Source organism: Panthera pardus, unplaced genomic scaffold, assembly GCF_024362965.1.
Source record: "Panthera pardus isolate Hobbes unplaced genomic scaffold, ASM2436296v1 HiC_scaffold_20, whole genome shotgun sequence".
NCBI classification, from domain to species: Eukaryota; Metazoa; Chordata; class Mammalia; order Carnivora; family Felidae; genus Panthera; species Panthera pardus.
In genome coordinates, this window is record NW_026526766.1 from 50,216,331 (window position 1) to 50,242,324 (window position 25,994).

The 25,994-nt window shown below is 37.7% G+C and overlaps 3 protein-coding genes across 7 annotated transcripts in view; all 3 read right to left on the reverse strand.

Annotated features, from left to right (window-relative positions):
* LOC109252070 (putative exonuclease GOR) overlaps nucleotides 1-17,047 on the reverse strand; it is a 42,148-nt gene extending 25,101 nt beyond the window's left edge. The window contains exons 1-5 of the mRNA XM_019424210.2: nucleotides 12,041-17,047; nucleotides 11,516-11,605; nucleotides 8,930-9,137; nucleotides 8,336-8,454; nucleotides 6,739-6,891 (exon numbers count right to left, since the gene is read on the reverse strand). Of these exons, the coding sequence (XP_019279755.2) occupies nucleotides 6,739-6,891; nucleotides 8,336-8,454; nucleotides 8,930-9,137; nucleotides 11,516-11,605; nucleotides 12,041-13,201 (1,731 nt within the window). The 5' untranslated portion in view covers nucleotides 13,202-17,047. The remainder of the gene's footprint in view (nucleotides 1-6,738; nucleotides 6,892-8,335; nucleotides 8,455-8,929; nucleotides 9,138-11,515; nucleotides 11,606-12,040) is intronic.
* A 119-nt stretch (nucleotides 17,048-17,166) lies between these two features.
* Nucleotides 17,167-24,415, reverse strand: LOC128772495 (equatorin-like). 2 transcript variants are annotated; one of them, XM_053908031.1, is made up of 5 exons: nucleotides 23,801-24,415; nucleotides 22,434-22,484; nucleotides 21,039-21,104; nucleotides 18,112-18,265; nucleotides 17,167-17,637 (listed from the first exon to the last, which is right to left on the reverse strand). In XM_053908031.1, exons 2-5 carry the CDS (start codon nucleotides 22,444-22,446, stop codon nucleotides 17,358-17,360), a joined length of 513 nt encoding a protein of 170 aa, XP_053764006.1. In that variant the 5' UTR covers nucleotides 22,447-22,484; nucleotides 23,801-24,415; the 3' UTR covers nucleotides 17,167-17,357. The 2 variants fall into 2 exon arrangements, with proteins under 2 accessions (XP_053764006.1, XP_053764007.1); XM_053908032.1 differs by lacking the exon at nucleotides 23,801-24,415 and adding an exon at nucleotides 23,207-23,786.
* A 1,165-nt stretch (nucleotides 24,416-25,580) lies between these two features.
* MOB3B (MOB kinase activator 3B) overlaps nucleotides 25,581-25,994 on the reverse strand; it is a 231,580-nt gene continuing 231,166 nt past the window's right edge. For 3 of the 4 annotated variants that reach the window (XM_053908030.1, XM_019424215.2, XM_053908028.1), the window contains one exon: nucleotides 25,581-25,943. In XM_053908030.1, the coding sequence (XP_053764005.1) occupies nucleotides 25,846-25,943 (98 nt within the window). In that variant the 3' untranslated portion in view covers nucleotides 25,581-25,845. The remainder of the gene's footprint in view (nucleotides 25,944-25,994) is intronic. The other variant, XR_008424222.1, reaches the window with a different exon arrangement.

Below are 25,994 nucleotides of genomic sequence, written 5' to 3' on the forward strand. Positions count from 1 at the left end.
AGATCAAGAGTTGCATGCTCTACCAACTGAGCCAGCCAGGCACCTCTAGATAGACACTTTACAGTCAAAGACCAAACAGGTTCAAAGTAAAGGAGAAAAAAAGATGTACTTTGTAAATAGTAAAATATATGTGAAGTGGCTATGCTACTATCAGACAAAGTAGATTTTTAAAACAAAAGTTGTTACTAGAGACAAAGACATAATGATAAGAGCCAATCCATCAGGGAGACATAACAATTATTAACAAATATGCATTTAATAACAGAGCAGCAAAATACAGAAAGCAGCAGCTGACAGAACTCAAGTGACAAATAACAATTCAACATTAAGAATGGATACCTAAAGTTTCTCTCTTCTCCAACCATCCAAGATGCTGAAAGGAAAGAATGTCAAGGAGAGGAAGGTGGCCTGGTGCCTGCTGTTGTGAAGAAGCAGGAGGCCAAGAATTTAGTCAATCCCATTTGAGAAAAGGCCCAAGCATTTTGGCATCAGACGGGACATTCAGCCTAAAAGGGACTCACCCACTTTGTCAAATGGCCTTGCTACATCTAGCTGCAGCAGCAAAGGGTTATTCTCTATGAATGCTTAAAAGTGTCACCTGTGATTAACCAGTTCACCCAGGGCTTGGACCACCAAAAAGCTACTCAACTGCTTAAACTGGCCCACAAATACAGTAGAGATAAAGCAAGAGAAGAAGCAGAGATTGTTGGCCCAGGCTGAGAAGAAAGCTGCTGGCAAAGGGGATGTCCCCACTAAGAGGCTGCCCATCCTGTGAACTGGGGTTAATACTGTTACCACCTTAGTGGAACAAAGAAGGCTCAGCTGGTAGTGATTGCACACGATGTGGATCCCATTGAGCTGGTTGTCTTCCTGCCTGACATGTGTCCTAAGATGGGACACTAGTGCATTATCAAGGGGAAGGCCAGGCTGGGTTGTCTGGTTCACAGGAAGACTTGTACCCCTGTCACCTTCACATAGGTTAAGTCAGAAGACAAAGGAGGTCTGGTTAAGCAGGCGGAACCCATCAGGACCAATTGAAAAGACAGATATGATGAGATCCACCCCCACTGGGGAGGCAATGTCCTGGGTCCAAAGTCTGGCTTGCATTGCCAAGTTGGAAAAGGCAAAGGTTAAACAAATGGCCACCCAACTGGGCTAAATGGATGCTGAATTTTCTGTACATAAAGCAATAAAAAGTTCTCTTTCAGCCAGTGTCAAAATAAAAAAAAAAAAAGAAGAAGAATGGAGACCTCTATACCATACTTCAATAATGGAAACAAGTCAAATGGTGAAGAAAATAAAATATTTCAACACCACTATGAATCAACTATACCTAGAAGACATCTATAGAACACTCTATGCAAAAATAGCAGAATATATAATGCCTCTCAAGCAGATACAGAACATTTTCCAGAACAGATCATGTGTTAGGCCATAAAATAATGCTCAATAAATTTAAAAGGATTTAAATCACAGAAAGTATGTTCTCTGATCACAATGGTATTAGATTATAAGTCAACAACAGGAAATTTGGGAAATTCACAAATGTGTGGAAATTACACAGTGGGGCAAAGAAGAAATCACAAACGAGATTTAAAAATTGAGATGCATTTAAATGGAAACACAACATACCAAACCTTTTGATTAGAGAATAATTCCTATTGTAAATGGCTTTACTAAAAATAAAATGGAAATTAAAAACTTTGCCTTCCATCTTAAGAAACTGTAATTTTAATAGTAAACCAAACCCAAAGAAAGCAGGAAAGAAATAATAATGAGTAGAAATAAATGAAATGAAGAATTTTCTAAAATGGAGATAACTAAAAAAGCAAAAGTTGGTTCTTTGAAAAGGTCAACAACATTGACAAAACTTTGGCTAGGTTAAGAAAAAAGAAATAAGACTCAAATTACTAAAATCAGTAACGGAAGAGAAGGCATCACCACACAATTCACAGAAATAAAAAGAATGATAAAGAAATACTATGAACAAATATATACCAATGTATTATAAAATTTAGATGACATGTGAAATTTTAGAAAGATAAAACCTCATGAAATTGACTCAAGAGTAGACCTATGAGATGAATTGGTAATTAAAAAAATATCCACAAGCCCAGACCTCATTGATGAATTCCCTAAACATTTAAAGAAGATTTAAAAAAAAAAAAAAGAATAGTAACCATTCATAAGATCTTCCAAAAATTAAGGGAACATTTTACATCTCATTCTATTAGGCCAATATAACCCTGAGACTCCAAAAAAAGAGTAAGTTACTACAAGCAAAGAAAGCTACAATGTCCATCACTAGAATAAAGAAAATGTGGTACCACAAGTAATAAAGTATTATTCAGCTGCCAAAAAGAATGAAATTCTGATATGTGCTACAACATGAATGAACTATGGAAACATTACACTAAGTCAATGAAGCCAGAAACAAAAGGACAAATATTGCATGACTCTACTTAGATGAGGTACCTGTAGTAAGCAAATTCACAGAGACAGAAATTAAAATAGAGGTTACCTGGGGCTGGGGGGGGGCGGGTAGAGAAGAATGAAAAGTTATTCATTACCTTAATAGGTACAGAGTTTCTATTTGGGATGAAGAAAAAGCTCTGGAAATGGATAGTAGTGATGGTTAAACAACATTGTGAAGGTACTTAGTAACACTGAATTGTGCACCCAAAATGGTTAAAATGAGAAATTTTATGTCAGGCATATTTTATCACAATAAATATAACAGTAATTAGGTACCCGGGTGGCTCAGTTGCTTGAGCATCCAAGTCTTGGTTTCAGCTCAGGTCATAATCCCAGGGTTGTGGGATCGAGCCCCATGTTGGGCTTCATGCTGAGAAAAGTAATATTTAAGAAAAAAATTACAGACTGGTGTCTGTAGACCTAATTAACGTTGACACAAAAATTCTAGCACACTGAGTCCAGCAACATAAAAAGACTATACACCATGACCAAGGGTGTTTATCCAAGAAATGCATGAGTTTAAGATTAATAAAAAAAACAAACCTACAACAATGTAATATACTACATTAATTGAATATAGACAAAAACTATATGACATCAAGAGATAAGAAAAAAGTATTTAAGAAAAGTCAAGATGATAAGACACTTAAACTAGGAATAGAAGGGAACTTCCTCAACTTGATAAAGGACATGTAAAAAAAACAACAACAACTAAAAATCCACCTACAGTAACCACTGTACTTAACGGAGAAAGACTGAAAGCTTTCCTCTTAGGGAGAGGAACAAGACAAGGATGCCCCTCTTACCACCTCCACGCATTATTCTACTGGAAATTTATGCTACAGAAATCAAGCAAGAAAATGAAATAAAATATATACAGATTGGAAAGGAAAGAGTAAGACTGTGTCTATCTGCAGTTGATATCATCTTCTTTGAAGAAAATCCCAAGGAATTCACTGAAAACTATTAGAGTTAATAAATAGGGGCGTGCCTGGGTGGCTCAGTCAGTTAAGTGTCTGGCTCTTGACTTTGGCTCAAGTCATGATCAAGGTTTTTGAGTTCAAGCCCCTCATTGGGCTCTGCGCTGTGTGTAGCCTGTTTGGGATTCTTTCTCTCTTTCTCTCTTTCTCTCTCTCTTTCTCTCTCTCCCTCTCTCTCTCTCTCTCTCTCTCTCTCTCTCCCTCCCTCCCTCCCTCCCACTCTGTCCCTTTCCCACTTGTGCATGCTCTCTTTCTCTCTCTGTCTCAAATAAATAAACTAAAAAAAAAAAAAAAAAAAAGAATAGGCATATAAGGGTTCAAGACACAAGATAAAAAGTATTAATTGTATTTTTGTACACTGGCTATGAACAATCTGAAAATAAAATTACAAAAATAATTCCATTTATAATAGTGTTAATACAGTATCTAGGAATAAATTTAACAAAAAAGTTAAAGACTTATAGTCTGAAAATTACAAAACACTGTTGAAAGGAATTAAAAGATAAAAAAACCCCACAAGACATTCCATGTTCATGGTTCACAAGACTTAATATTGTTAAATGACAATCCTCCACAAATTGATCTAGAGATTCAAAGCAACTGCTATCAAAATTATAATCCAGTATTTCTGTAGGAAATACAAGCTGAACCTAAAAGTTATATGGAAATGCCAGGGACCCAAAACAGTTTTAAAAATTTAACAAATATGGAGGAGTCATGTTTCCAACTTCAATACTTACTACAAAGCAATAGTAATTAAGATTGTGTAATACTGGTATAGGATAGAAATAGAGATCAATGTAATAAAATGAGTCCAGAATTTATGTTCATTTATATCTAGTATTTATGATCAACTGATTTTTGACAAAGGTGACAAGACAATTAAATGGCGAAAAAATAATCTTTTCAACAAATGGTGCTGTGACAATTGGATATCCACATTCAAATGAATGTTTGGACCCCCTCCCTCATACCTTATGTAAAAATCATTTAAAAAAGTGAATCCTATGCCTAAATGTAGTAACTAAAACTGTAAAATTCTGAGAAAAATAAAGTAGTAATAAATCTTTGTTTCTTATATAGGATACCAAAATCACACGTGACAAAGAAAAACAGATGAATTGGAATATATCAAAATGAAGAACTTTTTGTAATGCAAATGATCCAGTCAAGAAAGTAAGAATACAACTCAAAGAAAAAATATTTGTAAATACTGTATCTACTAAGACACTTGTATCCAAAATATATATAGAACTCTCAAAACTTGATAAAAAGACAAAAATATATGCAAAGGAACTGAACACATGTGTACAGACATATCCAAGAAGACATACAAATGGCCAAAAAGCACAGAAAAATATGTTCAACATCATTAGGCATTAGGGAAATCAAAATCAAAATCACAATCAGATACCATTTCATGCCCAATAAGTTGGCTCCACAAAATACAGGTAACAAGCACTAGCGTGGATGTGAAGAAACTAGAACTGTTCACATCACTGGTGGGCATATACAACAGTGTAGCTCCTCTGGAAAACGGTTTGGTATTTCCTCAAAAAGTTAAATATAGAATTGTCATTCAACCCAATTATATGCTCAAGAGAAACATCATCATCTGTTGACACAAAATCTTACAATGTCCATTTATGTACAAATGTTCATTAATAACCAATAAATGGAAATCGCCCAAATGTCCATCAACTGATGAACAGGTGTGCATATCCATAAACCAGTCTTATTTGGCAAGAGGAAATTAAGTAATGATGCATACTACAGTATGGATGACCCTTGAAAACAGTATTCTAAGTGAAAACATTAAGCTGGTCACAACAAAATCCCTTATTATCAGATTCCTTATTCTAGAAATGTCCAGAAGAGCAAATTACAGAGAAGTTAAGTGAGTGGCTGCCCAAGGCTAGGAGATATGGAGGGCTAGGGGAGTGACAGATGAACGGTAACAGACCATCTCTTTGGGGTGATGGAATTGTGTTAAGATTAATTGTAGTGATTGCACAAGTGGTTGATTTGAGTATATATACTCAAAGTCACTCCAGTGTACACAAAAATGGGTGAATTAATAGGGTATGTGAAGTGTATCTCAATAAAACTGTTAATAAAGAGAATCTTCTGAGTCCTTCCTCGCTCTTAATACAAGAATCTGTTATGATGACAACTTCACTTATATCCCCAATGTTTCTAGCAACTGGCAGCTCACTACTAAGAAACAGCAATTTTATGGGCAGAGGTGTCAGTTATAAAGATCTTCCTCACAATTGGGGTAAGATTTGCCTCTCGTTGCTTTCACTCATGGTCCTTTTCATAACCTCCCAGAGAAGTGGGAATTAGCCTCAACCAAGCCCAAATCTAGTGTTCAGATGTGTGTTTGTCTAACAGTATTTAAAATATTAAAAATTTTAATATTTAAAATATTAAAATAATTTAACATAAAAAGTCTTCGAGGACTAGAAATCTGTAAATATTGACCTTGAATTGCCAAACTGCAATTATCAGATGGAGCTGAGTAGTGTCTTTCCCCTTTAGATTGCACTTATTGTGTGTATGAGCCATAGTTCCCTGACTCCTTATTACTCCCAGAGTCCACAAAGGCTTTTGAAGATATGCATGGGGACAGGAGCTATGGTTATTGCTCCTGATTTGTAAGGTTTCATTTTGGAAAAAAAAAAAGGCTTTGAGTAGATTTGCAAAGACAAGTGCCTCCAAGAGACCAGATCTGGCCCATAAATGAGCATAAATAGTGGTATGTAATAGGGAGTAGTGGGGACTATGGCTCACTTGACAGTATATGCTTCATATAAAGGAGGGGAGACACTGCTCAGATTAATATACTATTGGCCTTGACAAGTGGGCGCCTGAGTGGCTCAGTCGGTTAAGCACCAACTTAGGCTCAGGTCAGGATCTCAGGGTTCATGAGTTCAAGGTCCACTTCAGGTGAACCCTGCTTCTCTCTCTCACCCTCTCTCTCTGCCCCTTGTGAGATTCTCTTCCTGTCTTTCTGCCCCTCACTCACTTGAGCCCCGCCCCCCCAGAAATAAAAAATTAAAATTAAAAAAAAAGAAAATTATAGGACTAAGACAGTTTTTGTCACTCGAGTAACCAGGGTACTCTTTACAACTTAAGGATAGCAAAAAGATCCTCCAGGAACCAGTCCCACAGCCTGGTTTCGAAAAAGGGGAAGAGAAAAATAATAAAGTTGTTTCTTGAGGTTTGTTTTTTTTTTTTTCAATATAATACTCTTGAAGTGTGTGTCTTCAGATATACTGACCTTGTTAACAGCCTCATCCTCTGTTTTATAAACTGTCAAGTACTTCTCAACGAAGAGGTTGACATAGCGTTGTCTTACTTCCTCAGGGACTTTGACAGAGGATTCTGATGTGACTAAAGCCCGCTTCCGATGAGCCACTTTGTATTTCGGCATCTTGTTAAACAGAGTTGTTGATTAGCGAAAAGAAAAACACATGTTTCTGTTTAAAATTCCTACTATGTGTAGGAAACAAGTACAACTATCTCAGGTAAGTTCTCTATCAATTAAATTCAAAACTAATTTAAAGTTATAAATTCATTAAAAATAAAGTAAATAGGAAGGCGCCTGGGTGACTCAGTCTCGTGGTTCCTGAGATCAAGTCCTGCATCGGGATCTGCACAGTGAGGAGCCTGCTTGGGATTCTCTCATTCCCTCACACTCTCTGTCCCTCTCCTGCTTGCACACATGTGCTCTCTCTCTCTCAAAAAGAAACATTTAAAAAATAGAATAAATATAAGGCATAACGTTACCTACACTCACAAAAGGGAGCCATGAGGATGCGGAAACAGTGAAGCTACCTGTGAGTACCCCATTCTAGCTGACCTGATTACTCAAATCATCTCTCTACTCTCCACAGCCAGAATCTTAGAGCTCTGGTGTGCTCTTCTCAGCAAATAGGAAAGTTTGTCACGTACCATTCTTAAGAAGAATTTATGTCCCAACATCAGTTACCATTTCACAAAGAAAAATGCTCAGACTTAAATAAAAGTTATCAAAGATTTATACATACTCAATATTGTCAGTAATATCCCAGCTATAAATAATGTTAGCATTCCTTTAGAAGAACTTATTGATACTTTGAGAACTGTACAATCAGTAAATCTGTCTCACTTTTGGGGGGGGGTGGTAAAAAAAAAGTTACACTTTCCTGTAGTTGTTCCCTTGAAGCACAAAGATGTTTCAGGAGGGAGAAATCCTTAAAAGTGACAGGTAGTTTTCTGCTGAAGAATACTTAGTAAACAGAAAAAAAAAAAGTAATTGCCACAAATAGGAGAAAAATTACTAAGGAGGGACTGCCACCACTGATGGCATAATTTATGAAAGGTCCACCTGCCTCTCTCTCTTTCACATACACACACACATATACACCCCTCACTGGATGTCTCTTGAAAGGTATATTCCAACGTGAAACTTTCCTTTGAAAAAAAGTTGAGGAGTCTTAATCAGAGCCACTGAAGTTTTACGTCTAAAATATGCCTAATATTTCCAGGAACAGGATGAACAACATAGCTCAATGTGGACACACAGACACAAATCCCATCATAAAATGACAATAACTATCTGACAGTAACTAGAAAAGGCTGAAATTTCTCTCTGGTGTCTGCCATGTATCTGAAGGAGGGATCTCCAGGAAAAAAAAAATGTATATTTTGTTAATATAAAATATATTTTTATATAAAAATATTTTTATATAAAATATAATTATATATATATATTCTATATATATATATATAGAATATATATATATATATATTCAATCTCCCAGGACCTCTATATGTAGACAGATAAGTTGATTATTAGCACTAAAATTCTGGCCTTCAGACCTAGTTTATAATACCTTTACAGGAAAAGCAGCAACACTTTTCACAGGAATGTGTGATCTGCTTGGTTTTGCATTTGGCTTTTCCCTTGATACAAATACATCCTGATGAAGCTTGTTTGATGTAAGTGAATTTTCTGAGATGTTTCAATGACAAAAAAAAAAAAAAAAAAAAAAAAAGAAAAAGAAAAGAAAGAAAGAAAAAAAGAAAAAAAAAGGTAAGAGTTAATGACATTAGCCTCAGATGATTAGAGTTTAATTATCAATTCAAGGTTTCATAATACTTCCTTTACAGACTCTATTTTTTTTCTTGAAACAAAATGTAAACACAAAAAATTCCCAATAGCTAACCCCAGTATCATCTATAAGAACAAATTTAGATAATTTATAAAGCAATTCACTTTATGTAGAAATGCTTATAAGGTATTACCATCTATAGCTTAGCATTTAGGGACAAACAGCATACATTATATAAATATCATGCTAATCATATTTTTCACATAAAGTTCCATGTGAGTGACTCAGCTATAATTGGTAATATATGGATTTCATAGGAAATGCTTTTTAAAATAAGGTAAAATCCCATTTCTTGATTAAGTGATTTTCTCATACCTCCTGAGACTCTCCTTTGGGTCTGAGAGACTGGACATGCAAATGTAGTTTTCTTTTGTTCTGAAGTGGCAGCAACAAAAGCCTGCCCACTCTTTATGTCAGCCGTGATCTGTGCTGCCTGTTGCTGGGCACGAAGGATGCCAGGGCGACTCATCAGTGGTGCCACTGGCTCCCTGAATGGGCTAAGGATGTCTTTACTGGTTGGAACCTATACAGCATCAACACAAAACGGAAGAATGATTTTAAGAAGTTTTAAAAAGACTGATCATTTCACTATCTCTTTTTGCACAAAGGCTTGTGGAATGGACTACATTTATAATACCCCATGTGATACAACACACACATAAGTGGAGTATCCCCAGAAATATGCAGAGATAAAACTGAACCTTTGAAGCATTTAATTTAGTAAAACTTTTGTGAACTGAGAGACATTAATTCTCATATGAAAATGACACTTCACTTTGTATGAAGGTAAAAGTGTTAATCAAACTGCTAACAAGACATATCTGACCAAAGTGACTAGAATTTGAAGTTAAGGAAAGAATTCTTTAGGTAACCAGGCTTAAGTATCAGGTGACTCATAAAGGGAGAAACAGCAGGCTAGCATCAGACTTCTCTACAGCAACATTCATTACAATAAGAGAATGAAGGCGTGCCTGGGTGGCTCAGTCAGTTAAGTGTCTGATTTTGGCTCAGGTCATGATCTCACAGTTCTTAAGTTCGAGCCCTGCATCCTGCTCTGCACTGACAGCTCAGAGCCTGGAGCCTGCTTCAGATTCTGTGTCTCCCTCTCTTTCTGCCCCTCTCTCTGCTCACGCTCTTTCTCAAAAATAAGCATTAAAAAAAATAATAAAAAAAGAAGAGAATGGAACACCAGAAAGTTTAGCTTGATTAGTAACAAATGTCCTATAAAATGTCCTACATTTGTAGTAAATGTCCTACAAAACAAGGAAATAAAATTTCACCCAGATTGACAAGGTTTTTAAAAATATTTAATACCCATTTTTGGTCAAGGTTTGTGGGAAGGGAACTCAGACACCACATAGGACTGTACGCTGTCACAATCCTTCTGGAAGGCACTATGGCGATATACTTTTAAAATGTTAAAACTATCTTCTTTTGTCCTGTTGCTTACTATTTTTGAGAATTTATTTTAAGGGGGGGGGGAATCACTGATAAAACCAACAAATACTTAAATAGAAGAATGGGGGGGGAGTTACATAGCAAAGTAAAATGAAAACTATAAACACTTTTGCCAATAAAAGTATATGTTTATAAAACTATAAACATCATTTGCCAATAAAGGAAAATAATGTTTCCAAAAATTTTTTCCTAAGAGAAGGGGAAAGAAATGATTTTCGTAAGTACCTATATATCTGACCCTTGGATACTCAATATCACCATTTCACAGATAAAGAAAATAAAGCTCTGACAAATTAAATAACTTGCCCAAGGACATCTAACGTCAACAAAGAACTAGAATCCAAGTTCTTATTTGTGACTTGGGAGCATAAACTCTTTTGATGTCATGCAGAACATTCTGTTGTCAGTGTCTGCCAAGTGCAGATAATATAGAGAATTGAGCAGAGAAATAAAGCTTGTTAAATGGCACTTTTTAACACAGAAGTGTTAAAGGAGTACTACTTACACCAGTGCCTTTTAACTTCTTTACATGCCAGCATTTACCATGTTACAAGAGATTTACCTGATTTTGAGAATCTACAGTCGATTCCCCTTATTCACCACACTTCTGTTCTATAGAGTCCCACAAACAATGAGTTAGTGAATACTGAACCGTTGCTCCTAGGGCATATACAGAGTCAGGTTCAGGTGAGTCTCTGATCACACTTTTGCCAACCAATCAATAACCTAACCTTGCTTTCTGTGTGTTTCTGTTTAAAGACACCTTAGTTAGTACATATTGCTGGTTCATGAGCATTGAATTCATAGTCAATAGCACTGTAACTTATGCCTATAAAAAGCTTATGTAACACATCTCTGTAAGGCAGCCTTCTTGCTCTTAGGAACACTGGATGACCCTATATTTGGGGGCCATTTTAAACAGCAAAATTACCAACAAACAACACAAACATGCAAAGAACGCAGCACTAAATAGATTGAGAAAAGGACATATGTTAACAGTATGAGAGCTAAAACAAGAAGGCAGTATTGCCTTGTTCAGCCTTAGCTGGGAATGTGTGTGGGAGGTAATTTTTTTGCCATGACACAGGCCTACAAAGGTCCCCCAAAACACGAGTCTTGATTTTAAGGTTACAAATTAACTTCAGTGAAGAGGAAAATTTGCAAATGCAGAATCTGGAAATACTGAAGATCAACCATAGTAATTTTGGTTAGAAGTCTATGCGATAACAACATCCCTGCTTTTCATGAAAATGTTAGATAATGGGGGAAAAAGTGAATAATGTGGAAAATGCTTACAAACAGAGATCAAGTTATTGAGTGTACACTTGTGCCCCCAGGTGGCTAACAAGACACTAAGTATTGGAATATACTTAAGGCTCAAAATGACAAGGCATGCATTTTATAAAATAACGTGCCCCATAAGACAGGAGCTAAGGAACTCACATTGAACTTGGCAATGTGTGCAATTCTCTTTTTGGGTCCAGAAAGGTTTTGATAATACAACTTATCTAATCCCGTTTGCTTTCCTGAAGCCTAGTGGGAAAAAGATAAGAATTACCCAATTTCAGCAGAGTACAGGCATATTTAGCACGTTTCCTGAAGAGCCACAGGAATCCAAGCTATAAAATACTAGGCAACTTATTAAGCACTAATTCACACAAAACGTAACTTGAATAATTTGACATGCATACACTACTACAGAGGATTCCTCTAAGCTGGGAAATCAACTGTAACCATGTAATACCGTGGCTTCTGCAGGCTGTTGAGTCTACACAACACTATAGCCAGCCAATTGTCAAGGTTTTCACCTTGTTGCTCTAATAGATTATTAGCCCCAAGTATTAGAGCGTATATATTAGATACGCCCATTATATAATTTCTATTTCTACAGAGGGCAGAATAGAGTATGCGTTTAAGGGAAATGCCTTCAAATTTAGGAAAAGGATTTAAAAGAAAAAACGGACTAACCTGTTTAGTAGTCTCTCCCTTACAAGCTTCACTTTCTGTGAACTCTGTGAAAATTCGAAGGCATTCCTTCCTAGTGTCACCGGAATGAGAGGGAGTGTCCTCCTCAGTAGGTTCCTTACCAAAATCAAATTCGACTACCTTGCAGTCCTCAAAAGTAGTGAGTTCCTGACTATTGTCTGGTCTTTCTAACACTTCGCCTTCTGCACGCTCACCTGCGGGAGAGACCTGGGGCCGGCTTGAATACCAACCTTCAGTTTCTTCACTGTGAGGACTGTCACTTGTTTTTACATATTTTTTGTGATGTGGATACCTTTCATTATGCATTCTGTTCTGTTTTTCTTTGTCACTAAGAGGTGCATGAGGTATGCTCTCTCTGGAAATACAGACATAGTTTTTCCTACCACCACAGCTTCCCATCTTAGGGAGGTGGTTTTTAGCACGATTCAAGTTTACGTTACTTTTAATATCTAGTGAGCTATGCGTGAGCGATTCTGGTGGTTCTGATTTGTTACCGTCATCATCTACTTGTGTGGTTAGTTGGGTTTTATCGATTTTTTCCTCTTCTGTGCCAGTAATTTGAAGACTCCTCTCCTCTGGGGACATTATAGGTACCCTTTCATCCATATTCTGATATTTGAAGCCTCTCAATGGTTTAGGTTTCTTAGAAGTAGGCATGATTGGAGGTACATCTATTACAAGGTCATCTTCATCAGATTCTTGAAGATTTATTGTAATTCTTATTGGTGAAACATGAGGCCTTTGGCTCTCCTGGGACATGTGGCGATTCTCATCCACAGATTTTTTCAAGCGGCAGACTTGCTGTTCGTCAGGCTCAGACTGTGTCGCTTTCGATGCCCCAAGCAGCTCTGCAGAATAATTCAGCAAGGGATCATATTCAAGATCAGTTGCTGGACATTTGTGGTCCAGTACATACTTTCTGGCCTGACTCTCTTCATTCTTTGATGGCTCGTGCCACTCTTCCTTTGGAAGCGGGAGATTTTCAAGAAAATCTTGCCTCATATTTGTATTCCTGAAGGAGGTCATGTGACTTTGCGATGGCTCTTCATGTGTTAAAGCAAGCTTGGAGAGGCTCTTCTGCTTTTCTTCAACCTCAGTCTTGACGGATTCAATTTCTTTGCTGAGCCTTTCCAGTTCTTCCATGGTTGTGCCTAGTTTTGTCAATGCAAGAGAAGTTTTATCTTTAAAAATCACTTCAGATGAAATGCAGACTCCAGAATATCCTGGACAAGGAGTTTACTATCAAAAGGACATTAGCTCTTCCAAACCCAGCCATCTACTAACTGATTGGTTCTTAGAAGCAGAAGAGGTCAAGAACTAGCTCTGTTTAAGTCTTTGAAATGTCGAGCTCATATCCATGACTGATTAAAGTACATTCGTGCCTTATTACTAAAGTGCCCCACCGATGTGGGGCCAGGTTTATACATAATTTTTAAACTCTGTCAAACATGATATAGTTTGGATATAGCCTATTGAGATTATTTACCAACCAATGACAATTTGGAACCAGTTCAAATACCCGAATGCCACTTACACCGAATTGTACATCGTTTCATACACCAATATATCTTCTCTAAGAAAACATTATTTAAAGCACTAGTCTTTCCTTAATTCAGTGGGATTCAAAATTTTCATTAAGGTTCCTGGTAGTCTACTGATTGTCTCAAACATAAACTGCCCCCTTCCCCTGCCCACCAACATAAAAAATCTTTAAAAAAAAAAAAATCAATCAATAAAACAATACTCTAGAGCAGGTGGATTCACACTCCTGAGAAAAAACCAGGATAGTAACAAGAGAAAAGGCTCACAGTAACAGCTGTTCCCAATACCTGGCAGCTCCTTTCTGACTTTTAACTAAGGAAATCAGAAGTTTCTTCCCTCTTTTCAAGATACATTTTCCTATATCATTTATGGGATAATTTATACACTTCTCTCTTCTCTCAAACAAGAGATTTCAGATAGAACATGTGGTCCAACTTTTAACCTGTGAATTTATTTTCGATAATCCACATGTTTTGATAACACACATGCTGCTTTTTTACACAAGGAGCTCTCTCCTGGCTCAGCAACCTCTTTTCCTGTTAAATTAACACTGCTGAAATGTACAAGAATGGGTTACAAAGGTGAATGACATTTGGGGGGAGGAAGGAGAAGGCCAAGAGCAAACCCCAAAAGGAGAACTATCCTAGGATCCAAACATAAACGCCTGGATCTAATTTCTCTTTAAATAAACGCGGCCAGGGGTCTAAACTCAGGATAACCAGCCGGAACTGCATTCTGGCATCAGCTGGGTTTCATTTGGTTGCCTTGATTGAGGAAGGACTGTTTAAGCAGTGCTTTGGGGGCACTATTGAAAAAAAAAGTGTGTTTATACTTTCTCTCCATCTCACAAGTTAAAAAAAAACAAAACAAAACTTTTTTCCCCCACCAGAAGCTATATTTGAAGGGTTAATTTTGAAGTTTGAAGGCACACTTAAGAACCTTTGGTCAGGCTACAGGTGACTGAGAAAATCTCCTTTGGATTATAAACACTTCTTGCTGCAACCAGGGTCCCACCGCACCTCCTTGCACCAGAGCATAGGAAACCCCTTAGAGTAATTCCATGATGGGTATGGGTGACACAAGTCCACGCACATCCATCTTACAGCCAGCAAACCTGTGCATGCCTTTCTAGGATCCAGCGCGGCGGGAGCAGGCATCTCCTGGTCGGTAGCAAGGCTACCATAGCCCAGCTAGCGCCGCTCGCCCCGCCTCCCTGATCACGTGACGACGTGGGCAGGGAAACCCACGTAGAAGGGGGCGTGTGCGCGGGGCTCTCAGTCACTGCACCCCATGTGTCCTGTCCTTTGGACCCAGGAAAGAGGGGCTCTTGAGACAACCAGCCCACTCCATCTTCCCGAACATTACTGCCCCTCCACGCCCAGGTTTCAGGAATCATGGGACCACCCAAAAGGCCTGAGAAAAATTCTCCCACTTAGGATCCCCATAGCACCATTACTGTTCCAACATATCTCAAAACATACTTTTCACGGGAGGGATAAAGAAAAAGGGAATAGAGGTTGGCACTTAAGGCTCCTGATCCTGGGTGTGATGCTGGGGAGATTTTGCTCTTAGAGACTCGGGGACAACTTGGTTCTTCCTCCTAAAGCAAGAGTTTTTCTCTTTTAACAGCCACCCTGTAGGAATTGCCCTTAAGTAGCCAGTAGGAAAATAGATCAAAGTACCTCTTTGAGGGCTGGGGAAGAGGCAGATTATGGGCATCAGAGAAAGGAAATAAGAGTCGAGACAGAATGCCTGGGAGACAGAAATTAAAAAGCGATTTTTTCATGACCTTTCAGGGCAAACAGAGATCTAGAGAACCTGCTGAGGAAATGTAGGTTTGGTTAGTAGAGGACAAATGAGGCACCCCCACCCCCAACACACAGACAGACACACGCACACACCAGCCCGGGCTACACGGACCTCTCCTTACTTCTAGACCAAGCAAGAGGCCAGAGGTGGATACTAGTAAGGTTACCTGATATGCTTCATGCCCCACCCCCACTATAACTTGACTGAACTTTACAATGGTATCTGCAGTGGTCTCCACAAGCTATGCCAACTGAGGATGAGAAACCAATTTTTAAAAATATGGTTTACATCTCTTTTGGCCATTTAAACCATAGTAATGCAATATCGATTAATTCTCTAATACTTTTGAGTCCTGGAGAGAAGTTGGGTCATTAAAATGCGACTTACACCTATTTCTATCAAGGACATTTTCAAGGGTGGGTGAAGAAAAGAGGTGGGAGTGAATGGTAGTCAACCCCTCACGCCCACCTGACATTTTTTTCCACAAGCCCTTTCTCATCCCTGGATTCAACATGGCTCCCATGGCTCCTCCACACCTGCAGGACTTTCAAGCAGCTGCAATCATCTGCCTCACTCATTTCCCACTGCATTTCCTGGTGTCTGAACTGACAAAACAAATGCTGGCACTGACCCCCCCGGGACGGTCCTAAGGGCACGGAAAATGGCAAAAGGACCCGGCAAAAGGTAGCATGGGCTACTGCTCAAGGCCACCCCTGAGTCACGATTTGTACACTCTCTGAACCTACCTGAGATGAGCTGCCTTGCCACGTCTTTTCGCTCAGGGGTAGGTCTTATATAGTCCCAAGCTCCTCAAAGGCGGAGCTTCCTAGCTTTCCCAACCAATGGTGAGACTGGGGCTGGAGTCAAGGGAGAAAATAGGGAGTGAGCAAATGATTGAGAATCCACAGTAGGGGAAGTGGCAGGTGAGTGGAAAGAGTGTGTCTATCCTCCATGGGGAAGGTTCATAGAGACATAAGCTAGGGGTGGGGAGAACAGTTTTCCAAGAACTTAAAGGACCCTCAGTTAAGGAGCCTTCCACCATATTTATGTGGGGCTGACCTTGCTCCTAAACAGCGTCCTTTGGTTTTTGTTATATTTGACTGTTAGCCTTCACGGATCACAGAGAGAACCATGCTTTGGAAGAACATCTTAGCTTTGCCCTTCTCCCTCAGGTGATCTTAGACAAGGCATCTGACTTACCTGAGTTTTCATTTGTTGATCTGTGAAATAAATGTGCTTTTCATAGGGTAATAGAATTCAGTGTGATATAATATACCAAACTGCCTAACATAAAGTAGGTGAGAATTTAGGAAGGCAATGAAACCTAAGTTCCCCTCCAACCCCCAGCTCTACACACATCCACAAAAGACCAGATGCATGTTCCTAAAATCTTCCCTGTTGAAACTAATTCCTCAAAGTGAAACAATATCATATTCCATGGGTCTTCTTTGTAAACTGAAATACTCCTGGGATGGACAGCCTCCTAAGTCGCTGAGAAGTTGACGACTTTTAAACAAGAATGCTAGGAGGCTCTAGTACTAATTTAGTTTCATTTCTTGATAGGGCACAACTGTTTCACCAGTAAAACACAAACAGGTGTGTTCTTTTTGCTTTGGGGTGGGGCGTAGGTAATGGTGATTACCCTGAAAGTCCTCAGAATGCAGATAAGATAAATATCTAAATGTCTTCATTTTAAAGAGAACCAGCCTAAAGTGAATACTTTTCATAAGTCACTGTCCAGAATTATTTTTACCGGATGAGTTTTCCACACCTTAATTTATTTTCTTGTATTTTTTCCATTATAAAACTTTCATGGCTGAGATAATTTTATTGAATACGTCCTCCTTTTCAGACATCAGAAAACTTAAATTCCTCAGCAGAGTTTCCAAGTCATGACCTTAATGAGAGTCCCAAAGAAATTGCTTTCCGACTCGAACTTAATGTCTATTCAATCTGTGGGAGTTTCTTCACTTGGTTCCTCACTCTGAATTAAATCTGACTCATCATTCATGCCTGTATCATCTGAGGCTGTGGAAATCATGTCCGTTGTTCTAGATTTTAACCATGTGTCTTCTTTTTTCAATTCTGAAGATGTAGTACCCCAAAATGTGCTGCTGTCAGCACTCTTAGAAAAAGATGTGTCTGATACACCTTCTGACGGGTGGAAGTAAGACAGAGTTGCCAGCTCTGGGTTGACGGAGTATTCGGTTAGAACTGGACTTTTATAACTGAAAAAGAAAACAGGTATCAAGAATTGTTCCTAATTACATACATTTGCAGCTCAACTCAATTCAGAAAGGCATCACAAAAATTGAAACAATATGGAATTGGAATTTTGTCCAATTACTTGGTATAATGCCATATAAATAAGTAAAAAATGTTAGACCCTAAGCAGATGTGTTGTTGAGAACAGAGGTCATAGTTCTTTTGTTCCCAAGCTAGAAGAAAGAATGCATATCTAAATTCTCTATATCCTTTTCGATTGACTAGTGTTATTTTTATCTCTAGATGACTAAAATACTGGGGAAAAATTCTCCCTGAGAGACAGCCCCATGCTCCTTTCTGAATAGAGGAAATGGAGCCTAACCTCGTATCTTACAGATAAATTTGGGAGCTGCATTTCCTAACAGCCTACTAAAGAAAGGAGGGTGTGAGCTTCATATCACACCTGTTACAAAGACTCCAGAGGTCTGCAGACTTACCTCATTGTCTTCACCTTGTACAGCAAGGCACTGCTGATGGCCAAGATGATGACAAAAAGGAGGAGGGTCATCAGCGAGATGCCCAGCATTAATTTTAACTTGATTTCCTGTAGCTGTGTCATGTTATCTTCATTTATGGCATTCAAATCAGATTCTGAGAAGAAAGAAAGAAAAGGCAATGGGAAAGAGTAACCGAGTCCAGCATGTTTCCTGGAGAAGTAAGGATAACAGAGCAACTGCAGAAAAGCGTTTGCCATCCAGAGCAGTCACTACTCACGCCCACTACTCATATACCATGCAGAGAAGACTGTAGTCTCCATCCTATGGCTAAGTGCCCTTCACTTTTTTTTAAACCTTCACTACAGTCCTGGAAGAGCTGTTCTTAGCTCCATTTTACAGGATCACAGAAGTTTATGAATTTGCCCGTGGCACCTAGCTATTAAGTGGCAAAATCTGGTTTCAAACCCACATTACCAGGTGCTAAAGTGTGTATATAGGAATCTTCCTCCCTAATAAAAACCACTGGAAAGATGACTATTGAAAATATGATGGACTCACACAACAGGGGTTAGTCCTTCAGCAGAGAAAGATAGAATTTTACTGTTGGGAACTGCATTGATTTTTCTCTAATGCCAAAAGGATGGTGTACTGAGGTTTAAGAAATGAATTTGCCATTTTATTACTGAGATCAAACCTAATGTATATGATGTTAAAAAAAGAAATGAAAACTTACTGCTTTCTAAAATAAGTTATGTGATAAAAATCATGTCCAGACCCAGAGCTATCAAAGATACCAAATCTATTGATGAAAATATAACTTTACTGCCAAATTTTATATTTTCCTGAATTTATGCCTCACTTAATAGCCATTTATTTAATGCGACTTTAAATGACCATGTTGTTATTTCTCTCTTCTCCCAGCTTTCTTCCCCCAGCTTTCTCCCACCCAAAACTTACAAAGGTTTTCATTATTTGTTAGGTAATGATGTTTTGGATAAGCAGTGACAAGCTCCCATGTCTGTATTCTCTCATTCTGTTAACTGTCAGAGTACGATCTTAGACCAAGTAGAGTGAAATGTACAACTATCATTGATTATCTTGACTTCAAGGCAGATTACTTCGGGAATAATCAAACAAATGATGTTGAAATGGGCTGTGCTCCTGAATTGCTTTGCTACTCCTTAAAAGGTTTTTTATAAAGAGGTGTACTTGTAGTACATTTTGTTTTTTGAGGTGATGGTCAAAACTAGAGAAGGGTTTGGAATTCTCAACCACTGGACATTATGACAAAGCTAATTACAAGTATGGACAGGTTTTCTCTCTCAGCCTCAGTTCTCTCGTCTGTGAAATGGCGATAATACCAACTTCATGGAGTTGCTGTGAAAACCGACATAATAATGTATGTAAAGCACCTGGCATGTAATATGTACTCAATACATGACAGAAAATAAGTCATGCCCAATCTAATTAGTTGGAAAGACAAAGTATTTCTAAGGTAATGCAGCCTTTGTCATTTCTATATACAATTTTTCTAAACAAAGAAGTCTCTTCATTTTCTTTAAACACTGCAAGGCGAACGGCTGTATTTATTACAAATAATCCAATGCAGAAGAGAGTTGTCAGGACTTAGATGTATTACCAGGTGCAATTTTTTCCCAGTAGTTTATTTGTAGGACAGAGGTTTTGGGGGTAAATTAATGTATTGCCTTATTGTGACATTTTCTATTGAAATCAGTTCTTTTACTCATATAAATATGACTAATCCATTAATGAAAACTACAAGACTGCATTCAGCAGCAGGAATTTTCTCATTTCTTGCTGGTGGGAATACAAAACAGTATAGCCACTTTGGAATTCAGTTTGGTAATTTCCTACAAAGCTAAACAGTTTTACCATACAATCCAGCAATCACGGTTGTTGGTATTGACCCAAATGAGCTGAAAACTTATGTCCACACAAAGACCTACATATGAATGTTTATAGCAGCTTTATTCATTATTGCCAAAAATTGGAAGTAATCAAGATGTCCTTTAGTGGCTGAAAGGATAAATATATTGGTACAATTTATTGTACATTGTCCAATTGTGTGGACAATGAAATGTTATCTAGTGATAAAAAGAAATGAACCATCAAGCCACAAAAATACATGGAGGAATTTTAAATGCATATTAGCAAGTGCAAAAAGCCTTGCGAAAGTCAATATACTATAGTTTCCAACTATAGAACATTCTGGAAAAGGCAAAAATATGGAGATGGTGAAAAGAGCAGTTGGTAGCCGGGGATTAGTGACAGAGGGGATGGATTGGTGCACCACAGGGGATTTTTAGGGCAGTGAAACTACTCTGTATGATTGTAATGGTAGACACATGACATCATACATCTGTCAAAACCCACAGAACTGTACAACACAGAGTGTGGACCCTAATGTAAACTATGGACTTCAGCTAATAATAATGTATCAACATTGGCTTGTAAATTATAAAACGTACTAAACCAATGCAAGTTGATAATGATAGGAAAAACTGAGTAGAGGAAATATAGGAGAAATCTGTACTTTCTGCTCATTTTTTTTCTGTAAGCCCAAAACTGCTCTGAAATTAGAGTCTATCAATTAAAAAAAAAACTGTGTTCTATATATGATTCACTTGCCTACTCTCCCATTTGGTTTATCTGTTTTAGGAATAGAAGTTATAAAACGGGAAAATAAAAATAGCCCTCTCCAACATGGTACCTGGAGAATAATGCTTAGGGACAGTTGCTTCTCTAAAACAGCAACTGTCCTCTCTGATATAGTGTTAGCCACCGTGCTACCCTTTCACATACACTTCACATTACTGGGGAAAACACTATTGCCACACAGTGAAGTCACACACTAAAATGTGTGCTGGCATTGATGCATCCATTTAATTGAAGTGTTTTGTGCTTACGTGGAATTGGGTGAAATAATTGATCTTTTTCCTCAAGCTCCTCAGCTGTTGGTGTTGCATTTAAAGCTGTTAAAACAATAAATTGGTGTTAAGGTAAACAAAATTAACTTCCTAAAATTACTGTGCGTGCGTTTAATATATAGAATTTATTCTCGTTATTCATGACACTTATGTTCCATAAAGTCATGTAAACACTGAATTAGTGAATACCAAGTTGCTGCCCCTAGGGGAAATACAAGGTTAGGTTGCTGTGAACCTCTGGTCACATTTTCATCAACCAACCAATACATAACTTTGTTTTCTCTGTGTTTCTGTTTAATGATATTTTATTTAATATATATTGTTGATTCATTAACAGTGAATTCATGATTAACAGCATCATAAATATGCCTGTTATCTGACACATATTTTCTCCATAAGGTATATCACAGCCTTCTTGTGCTTAGGAATACTAACCAGTATCTTAATACTACACTTAGGGGCCATTTTAATTAGCAAAACCACCAACAAAATGCACAAACATGCAAAACACGCAGCACTAAGTAAACCACCAACTTTTACCAGTGTAAAGTAGTAACCACTTTTGCCAGTGTAAAAGCTAAAAAAAGGAAGGCAGAGCGTTGCCTTCCTTGTTTTACCTCAGTTGGGAACATTGAGTGTCAGGCAATTAAAATTTTTGCTGCTCTGGGCATGTCCACAAGCGACCACGAAAGTAATTTGGGGGGTTACAAATACTCTTTAGATGTAGGTAAATTCACAAATACAAAATCTGCAAATAATGAGGATCAACTGGGTATGTATATATTTCATGTCTACAATGTGCATATATGTGTATGCCACATGAATTACATTTACTCATGTGTGCATCTACATATGATATATACATTTATACATGCATATATATCAATGCACATTACATTTATTCACGTATGCCTATATGCTTTTGACATACGCAATACATATTACATATGCATTTTGACAGATGCTTGCATATATTTTGATACATATTTTGCATTTATTCACACATTTCCATGTGCTTATGGGCAAATTGCTTCAAACACAGAGAGGGACTATATTGAGCAAGAGCCTTACTTAAAATTTTTAATCATAAATAAATTGAATGACAAGGCTGCAATATTTATAGGAGAATAAACATTTAGGAGAGGGAATCAGAAAATGCAGGACACGGTCAACTTTGTGGTTTTGATTTGCATTTGCTATTATGTATGATAATGGCAGCAAAATGTTGACTTATTAATTCTTAATTAATTCTAATATTAATCCTTAATATTAGAACTGACTCATTAGAACAAAATTACACTGGTCTTGGCTTTCTTGCATAAGTCTTTAGAAAACCAAAACATTTTCTCAGCTACCTAACGACTGTCAGTTTACCTTTAGCTAACATTGTCCAAAATGCAGGCTCATTTGGACGGTTGGTTCGTCCTGTTTAAAAAACAAAATAGAACAGGATAACTAGGTAAGGTGAGTTCGCTTTAGTAAATTTAGGATAGAACATTTATTCACTTTTCTGTTGGTCATGTAACAGTTATACTTTGAGCTCCTACCATGTTCCAGACCCTGTGGTCAGCACTAAAGTTACAAAAGTGACAAGACATGGACCTTATGCTGAAGGAACACACCCTCTGTTTGGGAGACAGACAAAAATCACTATTCATTATGTTGCAGGATAACGGGGGCTTCAACAGAAACACACAAGTGGTGTGCACATAGAGACCAGCTGCAAAGGCCGGAAACTCTTCGAAAGGGAGATGATGCTCCAATGTAGTCTTAGAGGACTAGAAATTGTTTGCTAGGCAAACAAGGGAAGAGTGAGGTTATTTCACTGTGAACAAAGTCAGAGTCATGAGCAGATTTGGTAAGTTCTAAGAGCCTCAGGTAGTCTGAAGTGAAGAATGTGGGTGGGACATGGGACCACAGAAGAAACTTGAACCTTTCCCAGGGGTCAGATTGTTCCAGATTTAAACGCCTGGTTTAGTAATTAGAACATGATCCCAAACCTAGTAGTAAATTACTAAAGATATTTAAGAAAGGATATCACTAGGATGATTTTCTAGTTCTAAATATATAAAAAAGATGACTAAGTTGTTTGTTTTAGTAGTGTTAGAGATGCAAACTAATTCACAACAGTCACGTGAGAAACATACTTGGATTGCATGAACTGGAGAAAATAGGGTTTCATGTAATGACAGGTCCATTGTCTTCAATTAGACCACTCGTTCAAGACCTTAGAGGAGAGCCATCTGGGGGTTATGTTTTCACAAATATTTCATAAGGAACAATATTATCAGCAGGAGAGATAAATGATGATTTTGATTTTGAAACCTCTCACTACCAGCCGCCCCCCACCCCCCACCAATAATTTTGGGAAACACTAATAATTGACTCTAATTAGAAATAAATTTATTCCTCAAGCAGATAGACACTTGTACATTATTATTTTTAAAATAATATTAAAATGTATTAAATATATTTATGTTGAATATAAATATAAGTGTAATACATTTTGTTAAAATAGATTTTATTTTAAAAAGAGCTCACATCCTCTCCCTTCATCAGGTAAATCTAAAAATGGACTCAGACTTCTATGGTTTCAAAGATTTTCAAGTGACTTTAAATTGCAGCTGTGTAAATTCTTTATAGCATGCTATTACTTTATGAGACACCCAGAGTAATGAGACTTAAATTAAATCATATAATGATATGCTCCAGGTATGACTAATGTGTAGAAACTTTAATACTTCGATATTGTTTTTGAGGGGGTTCAGTAGCATGTTCTTCACTGGTGGCTTTCCCAGGAAATGACGTAGTTGTTTCATTGAGTTTATCTAGGAAAAAGGATAATAAATTATCAGCACATACAAATATTGACAACGTCTGTGATTAGGCATTTTTTTTAAGCTAAAAAATGGAACATGGAAGAAAAAGAAAGATGTTGACATTTTCCTGAGATATCCTAAATGAGGGGAAAGACGAAGGCATTGAAGAATAAAGTTTTGGGAAAATGGGTTGCCCGAGAGGGGATTAATACGCCTATAATTTGTGGGAAAGAGGAAAAGCTGGTACTGTGAGGCCAGAAGCTTCTTTTAGAGGTAAAAGAGGGAAATACCAGATGGTATTCTGAGCAGAACTTGAAGTGATACTATCAGCCCAGAACAGCTTGATTGCTGGTCAGTGTCAGGACGTGGAAGAGGAAGGTACATCAGTATCCTTGTAAATGGGAAACGTTTCCTTTACTATTCAAAACAAATTCAAGGGTTTTCAGGCCTGATTTACTATATATTTCAGTCTATAATGTGCCCCTCTTCTGGAGGAATGTCACTAAGAGTGTATTTGGCAACAATTGTGACCCGAGACGTTTTCCACCCCTCTCTACCCCCCATGGTGGCCATTTCAGTCAATTTTGTTTAATGCAGGCGCTAATGAAGTTCCACACGAAGTACAGGCAATCTCGCTATAGAAGTTCTACATAGAGGCAGAGTTAATTCGGACTGAGGCTACCAACAGCACCATGACAGGTACCTTGTTGGCAAGAAAGCTATGGAAAAGAGAATCTGTTTCCAGACTTGACATGATTCAGGCAGGACTCCAACAAAATTGGTAAGTAATCCACGAGGTCTGCTATAGAACCCTCATACTCTATTTTGTCAAAAAATCGTGTGGATTGCCCCCTTGCCCTCACGGTTCTAGTTCCAATTGTTAGTCAAAAATTTTCTGCAGAGTTCCAACTCCTTGAGGGGCTTGCTCCTCTAGAATGTCCCTACCATGTTAGCATATCTCCTTCTGTCAGATCCCCATTTTAAATGGCAACAATTTCTTATCCCTATCCAACTTTCTTTGACAATACTCTGGAGACTTGAATTGTGGGAATAGCAATTAGGTTTTGCAATTTCTTTCATGGGTCCTATGGTCCTCAAAAATCCATCTCTTAAGGAATTTGAGCTACTTGGTGTAAGACCTGCCTCTCTGTCTCTTGTCCCAAACAACTTAAGGTGATGTTTGGTGTACACAAACAAAATTCCCGTGAGTGATTTGTTTAATTAACACATGCCCTTGAAATGTCCCTAATTTATTTCCCAAGGTTTGGAATTGTTCAAAATATTCCATTATTATCAAATAGCTTTTATTAACAATTAGGTATTACTGAGTCTGGCTTTTCCCAATATTAAAGTTTCCAGAGCCAGACACATTCTCTCTTCTCTATTTAATTTTATCCTCTTTTCCTTGTCTTCTGTTTTATGCTTGGGGGTTTTATAGATTTGAGCTGCCAACACTTCATGGTGAAAGATATGTATATCTTTAAACATATACATATAGATATGTATATGTACTTTGGAGACTGTTAATGGCCTCCAAACTCACATGCTGGCAACAGCTTTATTTAGCAAATTCATTATGCTTGGTGGAAAGACACAAAAAAGAAATAAGAACATTTGAAGTTGGAGGTATAAGCAGAAAGGAGTAAAAATGTGGGCTTAAGAAAGACATACAGTATAAGCAGAAAGGAGTAAAAATGTGGGCTTAAGAAAGACATACAGTTTTATAGAGCTATACATTTAGTCATTTATCTTTCCATGAAAACCAAAAACATGAGGCTAAGAAATGCAAGAACCTCCTTGACTTCTAACTTTATTAGTGCAAGGGGTGTGGAGTCTCCTTATTTTGGAGGTAGGATTCTCTGACACTAGCTCCACTAAGACCTTTTTCCTACTTGATACTCTCTAGAGCTATTTTGAAATCTTGCTTTAAGGGCTCTTCCTATTTGCAGTGGTGGTTTTCACTACTTTCAGTACTTACAGTTTCTTAGAGCAAATTGCAAATCGGTTGTTGCTCTCACAGATATTTCAGACTGGCTGCCATTTACATTTTGCGTTGTGAACACATCTAAAAACACAAGATCAAATATTTTCAGCAACTAGCTAAGTTACTTCTTGT